The sequence below is a fragment of the Homarus americanus genome, unplaced genomic scaffold, assembly GCF_018991925.1.
Source record: "Homarus americanus isolate GMGI-L3 unplaced genomic scaffold, GMGI_Hamer_2.0 scaffold57980, whole genome shotgun sequence".
NCBI classification, from domain to species: domain Eukaryota; kingdom Metazoa; phylum Arthropoda; class Malacostraca; order Decapoda; family Nephropidae; genus Homarus; species Homarus americanus.
This window is the reverse complement of record NW_024716703.1, coordinates 15,080,993-15,096,366: the sequence shown is the minus strand read 5'-3', so window position 1 is coordinate 15,096,366 and position 15,374 is coordinate 15,080,993. Positions and strand designations below refer to the sequence as shown.

Sequence of the window (15,374 nt, the reverse complement as noted above, 5' to 3'; positions counted from 1 at the left end):
GCAATTTCAAATTCTGTGTCATTACTAAGGAATAACGAAGTCCTTGGTGCACTGCACTCTAAGATTAAGAGAAAACGGACGAGTCAGGCGTCCTGAAGTGAGAGAAAACAGACTCCTATGACGGGGCACTCAAATAAAGAGTCATGGCTACATGTTTTGTGGACTACCCACTATACAGTATTGAACGTATCCTTTTCATCACTTTGTAATAAACCTAGTCATGCATATGTGTGTTTCTCATAATTACCATAACATTATATCTTTAGTGGGTCTGAATGAAAGCGGTTGTACAAACACAAGGACTCACACATGCTACTCAGACTGACAGACTTGACAAGTTTTACCAACCATAAAGACAGTTGAAGCTTTAAACATCACTCACAATGGATCTTGAATATTCCAACTGTAATCAGACATATCTAAATTGCCTCAACAATTGCAGCCCCAGTTGCAATATCAAATTCTGTGTCATTACTAAGGAATAACGAAGTCTCTGGTGCACTACACTCTATGATTAAGAGAAAACAGACGACTCAAGCGTCTTGAAGTGAGAGAAAACGGACTCTTATGACGGGGCACTCAAATAAAGAGAGACATAGCTACATGTTTTGTGGACTACCCACTGTACAGTATTGATCGTATCCTTTTCATCACTTTGTAATAAACCTAGCCATGCTAATGTGTGTTTATGATATTTACCATAACATTATATATATATTTAGTGGGTCTAATGGTCATAAAATGGGAAACTTGGGGTTGGGTGCCTGGAACCAATTCGATTAATTCCCATAGGTTTCTGTAATTTCGGACAGCATCCATTTCGATTAACATCACGTTTCCAAGAACGTTTCTAGGACGTTATCTGGTGCATGACTGTATACGTACGTATGTACGGAGTATCTACATTTCTGGAATATATAGCCTTGGGGAACCTGGGGAGTCATCCAATAGACTTGTTGATACAGCACAAGTATCACTATCCACTGGGTAAGTTATAAAAAGCAGTATCCTGTGAAACTGATTGATCCAATTTCTGCTGTTAATATCTCAGAAAAACTTCAAGACAGATGTTTATCTTATTTATACTCTTTTTCTGGGTATATTTGGCCAAGATTTTAATGAAGCATGCATCAAATTTATATGTGAGCTATGTTAATTACCTTCATTTATATACCCCTTTTCTTCCTGTAGATTCCACACACATACAATTACCAAGGCTGTGTCCTTCTACCTTGAACCACCACCACTTCCCCCAGAAGATTTGGAACCTGTACCTGACAAGCAAGTAAGTCCATGATATTTTATATACCAGCAGACATTAGAAACATCATAAGGAAACTGGTAGTATCTTCAGAATGGAATATGAACAGTCCATTCATAGGAGTCCTGATCAGCCAGGTTGTGATGGTTATACTGGCTTACAGATAACCTGATTGACCAGATTGTTACCTCAAAATGTAGTTTTACTTCCAATCCTCTACCAAGGCTAAACTAATTGTATCAATAGCACTGTCAACAATTATCTTGCCATTCACTTTAATTAAACAATTTCCCAATAAGATAGTTTCCTATTTATTAAACCTCACTGAAATTGCATTGGATCTGAACAAAATTAAAAAGTTGAATGCAGTTATCTTCCCAAATCCAAATTGCTTGAGACCACTCCCTGTTCGAATTCTTGAAAATTTTGAACTTTGGATACCTAAACATCATGGTCTTGTATACACAATTTAAGTATAATAATTATACAGAAGTATAAGATAATAATTCCTGTTTTCTTGGATATGATAAACAATATGTTCTGTAAAAATTTAACCTCTTTGGAAGCCAACAGTGTCTTGTTTTAATATTTCCATAACATAATGAGGTGATTAAGGAGTCTTCACTTAATAAATATTTGCCATCACTTGCTGTTACACGATTTTATTTTAATTTTCCTCAGCAAGTGAAAGAGGAAGTGAAGGCTCCAGACACCCCAACATCTGACCAGTCACCACGTGGAGCATCAAAACGTGGAGGCAAGAATCAACGCAACAGGCGGCGAGCACCAAGACAAGTGCCCAGTGTCAACAACATGGCCAGTGTAAAATATATTAGTACTGTATATTGTTTGCATGCTATATATCATCAGTCTTCACTTGTCCATTATATAGGTATACAGGTTGTACCTCTCTAGTCCGGCATTCTGTGGTCCGGAAACTCCCGTGGTCCGGAACGATTTTAGTTTGTCCAATAGGTAGATAGGCAGTTTTTTTTTTTTTTTTTTTTTTTTATCTGAATTATTATTATTATTACAGGAGTATTAAATTTTTGCCCCTCAGGCCCCAATGTGGGTCAGTGACCTATGCCCGGGTGGGCTAATCCCCTTAAAAAAAAAAAAGCCGCGGGAAATTAAGGTTTGTTTACATCCGGCAGTTCGGCTGCTCTCTCTCTCTCTGCTTGTCTATACAGAGTACAACATTTAACCCTTCAATATATATGAGCAGTAAATAAGTGTTGCTTTCATATTCTTATGTAGAGTAATGACGATATATTTTCACATGTGCGCACTTACATACGAGCAGTCTCACTTTTTTTTTTACCATTAATGGTTAGCTACTTATATTGTTCCATTTATTAACATTAAATAACATTACAGGTACTTCAAGCAACCATATTCATTTTTTACATTAATTTTACTACAGCTAAACTCAGGGTCTTATTTTCTTCAGTTTTATATGTAGAACCAATCAGTCACTGGTTTCGTAAGCTTTAACATAAACAATGCCGGCAGCCGTCTCGTCTCCTCTAATATTCCACGTATTATTAATAAATTGTATTGTTAATTTTGCACACACGTACATTAATTCAATAAAAACAAATTCAGAAACATTAATTAAAATATATATGAACAGTAAATAAGTGTTGCTTTCATATTCTTATGTAAAGTAATGACGATATGTTTTCACGTGTGCGCATGCGCACTTACATATGCGATCTCTCTTTTTCTTTACCATTATCGTTAGCTACTTCTATTGTTCCATTTATTAACATTAAATAACATTACTTAAAACAACCATATTAATTTTACTACAGCTACAACCAAGGTCTTATTTTCTTCAGTTTTATATGTAGAACCAGTCAGTCACTGGTTTTGTAATCAACGAAAACAATGCTGTGTCATTTCCTCGTGTGTTTTAATATTCTACGTATTATTAATGAATTCTATTGCTCATTTTGCACACATAAACATTAATTCAATAAAAAAGACATTCAGTAATAAACAACAATGAATCTTTTGTACATAAGAGAAATGACGCTGTTTACACGATTATGCACGTCGTCTGCACGTTGGCGGGCCGTTCAAACCCGTCGAAATTCAAGTTTCCGCCGTCAAAATTTTTATTTATTTATTTTTTTGTGTTCCAATAAAATACGTTAAGAATTAAAAACTCGCGAAATTTGAGAAGCTACTATACGACATTTAACCCTTCAATATGTCTTCAAAGAGACCATGACGCAGAGAAAGTGGTGCTAGTGCTTCCAGGCATAAGCACAAGTCACTATCTATCCAGGAAAAGGGTGAATTTCCATGGTCCGGCAATTTCCATGGTCCGACACCGGTCAGGTCCCGAGGTTGCCGGACTAGAGAGGTACAACCTGTATTAATATAAAAATTGATTTAAGTACAGTAAACCCTCTCAAAAATATATTTCTTGACATATTACCAGATATTCGTAATATTGGACATCTCTGTCCGGTATAGTTAGCTGACTCAGCCAGTAAGATCCAGTAATGGGAACATTGTCCACTATTGACCATATGCAAGTTGGAACATCATAGACTCAGTGTGAGTGACTATCCCAGTCAATATGTAGTGTATAGATGCATATTTGAATAATGTATCTTAATATTTGGTAGGTTTGTATACAGAATACAGGCACTTCCAGATTTATGAAAGAGTTTCGTTCCAGATAAACCTTTCATCAGTCAGATCACATTTTTCCATAGAATTCCATTATATAAGCTGAGCTACATTTCCCCAAGAAAGGGACTTTACAACAATGTCTTAAAATCCCACAAAACATGTTTTCACTGAATTTTTTTGGAGTACACATTGATTATAAGTAAGTGACATTCATGCTGAACAGCACACACACACACACACACACACATATATATATACAATACAGGTAAAAGAAATAATTGTCCAAAGGGCAAACACATAAAGGGAATGTACATCTTTTTGTATACAAGTAAAAATGTACCCCCCCAGTCTGCAAATGTTATTCGCGGATTTGGCAATTCACGGCCATTTTGAGATACTAACCCCTGCAAATTTTGGGGGCCCCCTGTATTACCAATCTATAGTTTATACAGTAAGGCCTCGCTTAACATTGCTATTCTTTAGATACCCATGATTCTGACAAAGTTGTTTTACGACCCAACTGATTCGTTATAACGTTGTCACCCAACACGGACTACTTTGTATGGCGCACCACCCTCTCTCATCTTGGCACGCTACGCTCTCTCGCTGAGCGTCACAGCTTCCCCAAGCGTTTTTCACCAGTCTTTGTTAAGCTTCCACAGCGTACATGCGTGCTTCAGTATTTTTGCAATAAATACTGTACAGTAACCATTTGAAATGGCTCTCAAGTGTCCATCAAGTGTTAGTGATGCTAGTGTTGTGAAGAAGCAACACAAGACCAATTAGCCTTGCTACGAAAATTGTGGTTTTAAACCATTTTGAGAAAGGTTAACGTGCTGTGGACATTGGTGTAGCGTTAGGCCTAACCCCCACAACAGTGCATACTATACTCCTCCTATCCACTACCCCACCACACACTCGCTCCAGCTCTGGCCATCAATGAGTACAAAACAAAAGATTGTATTATCTTATTAATTAAACATTAATTTAGTTTATTTATCTTTTTGGATGTACAGGTGCTTCTCTACTTACGAACGAGTTACGTTCCTGAGACTTGTTTGTAAAAAGTCCAACTTTACTCTTGTAGATACCAAACATATTGTAAAAAATGAAAAGATTATGGATATTTAATACAGCTATACCCTTTAATGCAGCCTTAAAACCTGCCTCACTCTTCTCCTCTTAGGTAATTTTTGTTCTGTCTGGAATTTTCTTCAAAATAATCCAGTCTCATCCACATTAAACACCAGTTCTGGCAGGTAACCCCCTTCGGTGATGATGTTTGTATCTCTGAAAGTTTGTAAGTTGAACGTTCTTAAGTGGAGGAGCACCTGTATATGTAATGTATTTTATGGGGCAAAGGGAGGCTAGGGAATGGAACTAGCATATTTTATTTATTTCTTAAGGTGTAAATTGATTCAGTGATATGTCCATTAGCCGGAACAATTGGTGCAGAGCACTTCTGGGTAACAAGACGACTTTCTCAAACCCGGAAAAATTCTTTATCCCCGGAACCTTTTCCGGTTACTCGGAAAAGTTTCCGAGTGTCTAAACTAGACCTCTTGCACAGACACACAGACTAGCCCACTTCCCCAGAACGTTTCTGGGAGCTGGAGATATTTTCCTTGAGTCTAAATTACTGGAATCCGTAAGTAGTTTTAGTTAAGTTAAAAACTTAATTTCTTTACTATAATAATCCAGAATAGTTTATCTAAAAGTTTGGTTAAGTAAATACAGATATTTAAAAATTAAAAATCTAAAGGATATGGGCATGAATGAAGCTGTGTGTTACAGCAAAGAATGTTATTTTCCACTCCCATGGAGCTGTAGGGATTAGTGGGTCTTGTGTAACTAATCTGACCTGATGCAATGTCAGGTGGAGGTAGGATGGGGGATTAGTGGTCTAATATTACTGATCTGATAGAATGTTAGGTTACTTTTTCTTGGGGTGAAGGATCAGTGGGTCTAATGACCTGAAGACGCCTTGAATAAACACGAAACCTAAAATATTTTTAAAGAGATTGTGGTAATTACAGATATAAGTATAAATGAGCAAAGTTGTATCCCTTCAACATTTTGTTACATAACATTTTAAAATATGGAGTGAGAAAGCAGAAAGGCATGGGTGGAGAGATGGAGTGGAAATGAGTGTTGCCAAGTGCTCCTCAACAGCTGATATTTAACTTACTACCATACAGTCACGCACACACAGATATGTCTTAATTCCCTTGCTGGGGGTGTGTGAGTGGTGTTAGGGTGTGTGAGTGGTGTTGGGTGGGTGTGTGTTTGTGGTTGTTGGAGGGTGTGTGTGGTTGCTAGAGGGTGTGTTTGTGTGTGATTTAGGGGTGTATGTGTGATGTGTAGGTGGTGTTGGTGTGTGTTGACGGAAGTGAACCTTTATGTGGGGTTGGTTCGCGTGGTCAGTCTCCCCCCCCCCTCCTCCTCCTCCTCTTCCTCTTCTTCACTCTTCTTCACTCAAGTGTAGCTAATTGTGATAGGGAGATGAACTTGATACCATAATGATCCTGAATAAATGTTCTACCAAACGTTTCTTTTTAAGATATCCTTAAACAAAATATTTCTACATGATTTAGTGATGAGAATTCTATTCTTATATATAAAAAAATGTAAGAAATGTTGATACTGGAGTCAGTAAAATCAGTTTTAATTTTGTTAGACACCATTTTTTTATCAAAATTATTCTGAATATTTTATCTAAAAGTTTGGTTAAATAAATATATTAAAAACAACAAAAGCTCTATATGATACAGGCGTGAACAGAACTGTTTCTTTTATCTTCACCACTGATCGGCTCGTTAGTCTCTTGGGCGATCATCACGTCTATGTAACACACTTCACTCAATTGACTGTTATACATAACTAATCATGTCTTAACACTTGTGATGAAGGTTGGGTGGGAGATAATTGGGTCATGTTACTAACCTGACCTAATGCAACGTCAGGTCACTCAGTGTTGGGTGGGGCATTAGTGGGTCTTATGACCTGAATATACCTTGAATGGCATTATTTTTTACCTAAGAGGCATATACTACTATACTGTATTGTGTATGAAAGTTACATGTATTAATAAGCACAGATTATTACAGTAATGTATCTGTTCTAATTAATGAAAAATAAATACAGTAAACATTATTGTATCATGAATGAGTCAGTACTTTAGGCAAACAGTGAGGCGACTCTTTGGGGAAGGGGGGGGGGTGGCGCTGTGTGTGTCTACACACACACACACACACACACACATATTTACAATACAGGTAAAAGAAATTAATGTCTCTAGAACTAATGGCTCCTTGTCCCAGGCGCAAAAATGTCGGTAACTTTAAAACTACTGTACCTGCAAACATTCTTGGGTACATCCAGGGTGTCATCCGCGATTAATAGAGAACTGCTAAATAAAAATCCGCTAATTTGGGGGGCCCCCTGTATCATTATTTATTGTTTTTATACATTTAGTACATTCTCTGGAAGATACAGACAATCGGCTTTTCCGGACAGGTGGTCCCACCTTTTAGTCCGAATCTTCGAGGGTTCACTGTACCATATAAGGTAGAAACTTTATAGTGGAGCTTTAGTAATCCAACAGCCTGTATTCCAGTATTCTCCAAAAACTTATACAATTTAAAAATGCTCTCACAAATTTTTAAATGCAGCAAAATTCGCAAAATTTAGAATTTCGGGTAGTAGTTCATGGCATTGCCTGGTGCTGCAGTTGCCTGCACTCCTACCCAACCATTATTTTCCAGTCCTTAAGCATGTAGTGATGCATGTCCAGCCATTACAGTGACAAATCTATTGTCCTTTTGCACATGTATTGGATTATAATAAGACTTCACTGCCCAGTGGTGGGCGTAGTATGTTAGGCTAACATGTAGTGATTTTTAGGTTAGCAATTTGGGACCCCCATACACATAACTATTATAAAAACTGGAATATCTGGCAACTGCTTGGTCCCAGCCAAGCCAATACAATAACAAAAAAGTCCACTGTACTGTATTTAATTTTTAGCAAAATAACTTAGTTGACATTGATGACTTGGCATATATTGTTGCAGCCCACTATGCCAGCCATGACCTACCAAAACCCAGGCTTCAGTGGACCAGCACCCACTCAGTGGGGTTCTGGCTTTGGTCAACAGCAGCCACCTCAACAACAACAACCCTTTTATACACAGCAACCATTACCACCAGGTATGTTCCTTCATCATACTCAGAAAGTATATCATATGCCTTAATTTTATTTTGTGTATTGATAAATTTTGCTTTTAGGAATTCTGTTTCATATTTAGCTTATACTTTACCCCCAACATGAAGTTATTGTTGGTGATGGTATAAAAAAAATTTTCTTTCTGTTTGTGCAATACTTTAGTAACCCCTTACTTGGTTTGTGATATTTGAAATGTAATACAGTATTAGTATGGACAGCTGTCAGAGTATATATGTTTTGAGATAACACTTGGTACAGTAAACTGTACTTAACTGCACTTGAGGAATTTTTTTGAAACCAGAATCACAGAATTTTTTTTTTTAAGTTGGAAACAAGGAGGGTCTAGATCTGATCATTAGAAGTATTAAGCCAGACTTGAAATGAATTCCTCATGCATGAAAAATATCTATCAGTTGTGTTAGGAAAGGAAGGTATAGGCAGCCTAACTGCAGCCAATATCCATTAGAGCACTAGACTAATGTAAATACAGTAAAAGCTAACAAGCATGTTACATGGGTGATGATTATATAACATGGCATATCAGTGAGTACTGTTTGCCCCAAAATTATTTGGCTTATGAAATATTATTGACCCACTTTGGTGTTCAGGTGTATCACTAGATTGCTTCTTGAATATAGCTTACTGCTCTACTATTTCCTAGCTGAGTAATACTCCTTACACATATTTACATATCATATCATATCATATGTACTTTCATTATAACTTCATTGTATGAGAAAATTCCTCCAAGTTAAAGAATGTAAAATTATAAGATGCATTTCTTGTAGAACTGTTCCAGAGTAAGTATAGAATTGTTAAGAATTTGACTCTTTCTCTTGCTATTCACTGCTTAGGGTGTTTATTTTCAAAACTAAGGCTGGAAGTTATCACCGAAGTTTTAGATACAGTATGTACAGTCAAAAAAGATGCTCTAGTACTGGCAATTTTATCTGGCAATACGTCTTGAAGTAAGGTTGTATGTAATGGAGTTTGTGATATGTAGATCTATTTTCGTCTGTATCACTTTCATGATAAATGTTAAACAATCCAAATGTAGCACTTTTTACTAATAAGTTATTAATCATTATTTAAGATCGTGAGAAGTTTCCAAAAGTTTGTGTATTTGCTTAAATAACAAAGAAAATTATATTAATGAATTGGCAATGCAACTGCATCCAGGGCTGCCACAATATTCTCACATCACATTTCAAGAATACATGTTCCACATTTAATCTTGAGTGTTTCATGAAGGACAAAATAATGGCATGCAGTATCCCTGCACCAGCACCCCACGGATCACCAAGTATTGCCAGGTAAAATTGCAATTTTTGAGAGTCAAGGTGGGGTCGGTGCATCTTTGGTACACATTGTCTGCCATCTTCAAGCTTATGTAAAAGACAGCATTGAACTGGAGACCTGGCCTCCTCAAACTCTATGCTGTGTCAGGATGCTTGAGATTATGTAAGCTGATGATAATGATGATGTTCAGCTTGAAATAAACCTATCAGGTATTAATGACACTTCAAGCTCTGTATCCAAATGCAAAATTATTCTCCCATTAAAACAAACAAAAACATTTTACTATATAACTGAATAGACAATAATTTCAACATCACAGGTATGCCACCTGCCAGTTGTCCATTACAACATTGAGTTTGATGTAGAAGATGGGGAATTTTTAGAGCGAGAAGTGAGAAAGTTAGTGACGATGTTGAGGAGCAGTCCTTGAGAACGTGAAAGGGTATGGAAAAAATTGTGGATGTGTTTGTTTGAGAGAAAGAGATATTAGGTGTGGAGTGAATTGAGACAATCACTGATTTTGGTAAATGCTAAATACAAGTTCTTATTTCACCCACATACTTTATATACGTAGTAGAAATGAGTTGTGTAACATAGGTGGAACTGACGACTAAATCTTTAAAGCTCATCCCGATGTGCTGTTTTACATTGAGTCTAGTACTCTTTGATCTAGAGAGAAATTTAAGTTTTTGTTTATACTGGAGAGAAGTGGCATCAAATCATATCAATTACTGGCCCATTAATTAAATGAGATTTGTCAGTTTTCATGCCAGTTCTGTTGGATTGGAGTAATCTCATCTATAATTGGTTAACCTGTTTAGCTCTCAAAAAAAAATTAGCGTAGTGACAGAAAAACATTTAGTTACCAAAGGTGACTTAAGTAATTAATTACTCACAGCTTCATCAATATGGAGCAATTTTGATGCGGGTCTCAGTTTTTCAGAATAACTTTTTCATAAAGTGTGGTGAGTTGTTTAATAGTTGGCCTGGCATGATTGCATCTTTTATATATATAAATTATTCTTTCTCTTTGTTTCCACAGAACCTTGGCATCTTACAGCAAGGTTTAATAAAAATGCTAACAATGCACACACGAAAAAGAGTGATGACCAAGCTCCAGTGAAGACAGGAACAGAGTTTAATATTAAAACCAGTAGCAATGAGTCTGCGGAAGGTATTATTTTCACAGTAATTGCATATTTAATGACCCTAATACATGGCTTACAGAACTGCTTTTTTGCTGCTTTTGCTACACTGGGTTAAGTGGGAGTTGATGTGGGTGTTGAGATTGGTCATGGATGGCATGTTGTGTGTGAACCTATAACTCTCCATTAATCAAAGTGAAAGTACATTACTTTGTTCAGACTGCTTACACCCAATTCATTATGGGTTAGTTATAATTTGTGATTTGTACTCAAGAAATATACTGAAGATTCAAGAAGATTTATGATCAACAATTTTACTTCTGTACGAGTTTGAAAAATGTTACAGTAGTTTTCTGGTTCTTTTAAGTGCTGAGGACACTTGTGTAAGATGTTCTTCCTACATTGTGGCTTTATTTAAAAGCCCATTCAAGATTTGAATTATTCCTCTGAAGTAGGATTTAAAGGAAGGGAAAAGAAATTATTACCTGTGACTGAGAGACTGAGACACAAAACCTTATTTCTAATTCTTATTCTCTCTTCCAGTCATTACAACTGTCTTGCAAGGGTGGCAATACTTATTTTTGGTTACCTGAAATTACTGCAGTACTAACATGTCTAGTGCAGTATAGTTTTATATATGCCCACAAAAAAGTGAATGCATTGATAGGACATGATATATTTTCTTTTATTTAAAATTTAATATGATTTAAAATATTCTTTTTTTTTTTATTAAAAAAAAGAGCCAAAGTTTGAACTGATTATATGTTCATTAACACTCTTGCGCACCGCCTCATTTATAGCAACTACCCTCCCTCGCATGAGGCTAGTTCTGACCTTCTTGCATGGAAGAACCACGTTGCATCTTTCTATCTTTTTTGTGTGTGTGGAGGGGGGGGGGGGATTTTTTGGGCAATCTGTCCTTTTTTTTTTATAAAACTAGGTGTTTTCTTAATACAATTGGTTGCTCTTTCACACAAAACAAGAAAAAAGTGAAAAAATAAAAAAGAAGAAATAATTTTGACGATGTGAAGTCATGTAGTATTGCAATTTTCAATACACTCAACTTGTTCCGTATTTTACAGCATATAAGATGCACTTCTTTGTCTGAAAAATGCCTCAAAATCTCGTTCTTCATCCTATATGTGAAGTTGCGGTCTCCCGTAGGCTAATGAATCCCTCAGTTGCTGTCTCCAGTAGACTAAATTCTACCTAGGTGAATGTGAGAATTAAAATTATGTTATTGCTTACTTAAACACATTATTATTACAGGTAGTCCTCACTTAACGTCTGCCCGCTTAACGTTGTTTCGGTACTACGTCGCTAAACTTTAGAGACCAAAAATTTTTTTAACGTCCCGGTGATCCGATACTACGTTGTTTTGCGTCATCACGGACTACTTTTTATGGCATATCGCCCTCTCTCGTTTGGCCCCACTACGCCTTTTTTTTTTTTTTTTTTTTTCATTGGTTAGTATAAGTGTGTAGGTATGTTAAAGTGGTTTTATAGCATGTACGATCATGTACGGTTTGCCTGTCAGCAATATTAGAATAATAAAATTCATCCCCAGCAATTCATACACAAACAAGGGTTACAAATTTGAATCAGTGAAATATAAACAAAAAATTAATTTTATAAAAATTATAAATACTTTATTAACAAATTTGCAGGCGATATTATTGCTCAATGGAGGGCCGGAACGTGTGGGAGAGACAATGGGAGAAAATTTATAAGGAATGTCCACAGCACATGCCAGCTGGACTGCTGGGAGACTACTGAAGTGCACAAAGCTCATGCTGGGAGGGGTTGCCACATACTGTATTTAATTAGTGTTCGATTACCGTGAGTGAGAATGGTTCGAGGAGTGACTCACCAAAACCTCACGCGTCAATCATAATTACTTGATTTGGTTGAAGTTTTTTCTGTTGAGTGATGCAAAAATGGCATCAGTGCCAATTGGACAAGGTTGACATGAATGTGGATATCAGCATCGAGGTGCGTGAGAGTGTTAATTTATATTTTAATTGCAAAGAAGCCTATGACTACTATCAAAATTATGTGATTTTATTATAAAGTAAAAATTTTATTTTGATTACTCAGTAAAATGTGGGAAATATTGGAGTAAGGTATTTGTATCAAACTGCAGCCTCATGAAAATGTACTTATTGACTTTGGTGTGACAAAATGCTAATTTTTATTAATGTTGCACAGATGCATTGCTTAAAAATCCTTCCACATTGAAAGGTAATTTGTATTCAGGACACCACCTTAAAGATTGATCCCAAGTTCCTGGGTGCAGTATAAATATTATTGAGAATCTTTCCTATATGTGTATGTGAAGCTTTCGTATTTATTATGAATGTATTTCATTTGTGAAGAAAAGTGTTTACAGTACTGTATTGTTATAAAACTTATATTTTTTCTTGGTAGCTGGTGGCGCTCGATTCCAGTCAGCCATTTCAAATAGTCGAGTAGCAATACGACAAATGCTAGGTCAACGCCACCCAGGTGGACCGCCGGCAATGATAACGGGTCATCCAAGTAATGCAGGGTTTACGAATATGGCTCCTGGACCTATCACTAGTTTAACACGTCAGGGACCTATAATAAGGTAATTTCATTTGTGTTGATAATAATACCATTAATTACATGAATAACATCTTCATTTTATTATGTACCAAATGTGAATTATACCTGTATTTGGTATAGAAATTATTAGTTGTAATTTGTGTGTAAACATTAGAAAAGAAAGGGCATGATGCTGATAAAGTTTACCTGGTAAAGTGAGTGTCATGGACACCCTGGCATAGATTATCTTTTTCTTTTCATTAAGAATTTTTTGTGTACATATTTTAATCAGCTCATTACTTATCTAGTTATCTCTTTTTGACTGTCCCAAACTGAGTAAGGTATAGAATCAATATGTTTATTCCTTTTTATTATTATTTCTATCATGTCTATTGTTGTTCAGATAGTTTTTCTTTAAATACTGTATATATGAACTTGCATTTTAGAAACTCTCTCCTCTCGTTTATTTTGTCACTATTTTTTTTTTATAATGTTTGTGATATTCCATTCCATTCCCATAAGTATCTGTAAAGTTTTCCATCTTTCACTGGTCTTTTCTATCATAGGTCTGGACTGCGAGGAGGTCTTCCAGGTCCTCAGCAAGGATCTATGTACAGCAGTGGTGGAGCTATGCCAGGCGGCCCTATGCCGCAAGGTATGCACAGCCAAGGAAGTCAGATGTACTCAGGCATGGGTGGTGGAGGGCCAGGTGGACCTCCAGGTGGTCCAAGTGGACCTGCCCAAGCTGGCTTGGCACAGTATGGATCATATCAACAAGGCCCCATGGCTAGTGGACAAATGATGAGTCAAGGTCCAGGTGGGGCTACCGTCCCTACAGGTCCTGGAGGCCCAGCTAATAGTATACCTGTAATGGGTCAGGGTTACCAGGGAGGCTATCAAACTAATCCCACTATGATGGGATTACGACAACAGCAGCCAGGTGGCTACATTGGACAAAGCATGACTCAATCACAGATAGTCCAGCGACCACAGTACATTCAGGTCAGTATTACTCATTAACATTTTTATGCATCCCTAAGAGTTTGGTGTAGCCATTCTTGACTGTACATCTTTGTTCAACCATTTGTTCCTTACTCTTTCATGTCATTTCTGTAATCTGAGTTGCTGCTCACTATAATTTGATGAATCTACAGTACAGTATAGTCTCGATTTACGCGGTCAATTAAACCCGTGGAGGTCCGCGTAAACGAAATAACAGAACATATGGGATTAATTGAAATAGAGACTGGGCCGACCCCCAGACTACACTTTTTCCGACACAATATGTACGTTGTAGTAAAAATAACATCTTAATTTTATGATGGTATGGACACACACATAATATAGAAGATAAATATCAATAAGAGAATAATATACTGTACAGGTACAGTGACCCCTCGTTTAACGAACGCCTCGGTTAACAAAATTTCGGTTAACGAACTGCCTTCCATAAGGATCTTCAATTCGGTTAACGAACAAAAATTCGGTTAACGAGTTTCTTACGAACCGTCCTCAACATGTTTTCGCTTGCACTGACCAGGCAACCAGCTTTAGTATCAGTCCGCCAATACATTAATCGGTTCTAGGGCTTAAATTCCTTACTATTTTAGTAAATATCAAGAAGTTTATACTATTCAATAATTTTAAAAGTTTAATATTCAATTTTTTAGTCATTTTAACAATTATTGAACATAATTGAAGGTAAAGTGACTAGTTTAATGCGCGGCATCCAGCCTCTTAACACAGCAAACAGGCGTTAGTCTCTCTCTGTTTTCACTGGAGGTAACATCTTGCTTGAGACTCTCTTCAACTAAACGCTTTTTTTCTGTGTTTCCAAGCAAATTATTGGTCATTTTGAAATATATTTTACATATTGACAATATATAATGCAGTGCAGTGTTGATTTAAAGAAAATAATCTTGAAATACACCAAGAGAACTAAAATTTTATGGGTGAAATGGCGCCATGGGGTGACTTCTCTTCCACCCCAATGCCTTCTCCTTTTCCTTCTCCTCCACCCCCATTCTAATTCCCATCATCATCATCCAGGAGCCTTCTACATACACACCTCAAAGTAAGTGAACTTTTCTACCATTTTTGTTGAATTTAGGAAATTTTCGGTGAGCTGGAACCAATTACCCAAAAACCCATTGAAACAATGGTTTCGGTTAACGAACGACCTTCTGGAACGGATTGAGTTCGTTAACGGAGGGGTCACTGTATATATATATGCT

The 15,374-nt window shown here is 36.7% G+C and overlaps 1 protein-coding gene across 1 annotated transcript in view; it reads left to right on the top strand.

The window, feature by feature from the left end:
* LOC121858309 (mediator of RNA polymerase II transcription subunit 12-like protein) overlaps nt 1-14,142 on the top strand; it is a gene marked incomplete at its 3' end in the record, with an annotated part of 265,779 nt that extends 251,637 nt beyond the window's left edge. The window contains 6 exon segments of the mRNA XM_042354642.1: nt 1,192-1,285; nt 1,943-2,083; nt 7,980-8,115; nt 10,473-10,604; nt 13,003-13,183; nt 13,707-14,142. Coding sequence (XP_042210576.1) covers nt 1,192-1,285; nt 1,943-2,083; nt 7,980-8,115; nt 10,473-10,604; nt 13,003-13,183; nt 13,707-14,142 — 1,120 coding nt within the window.
* Nucleotides 14,143-15,374: the final 1,232 nt, after the last annotated feature.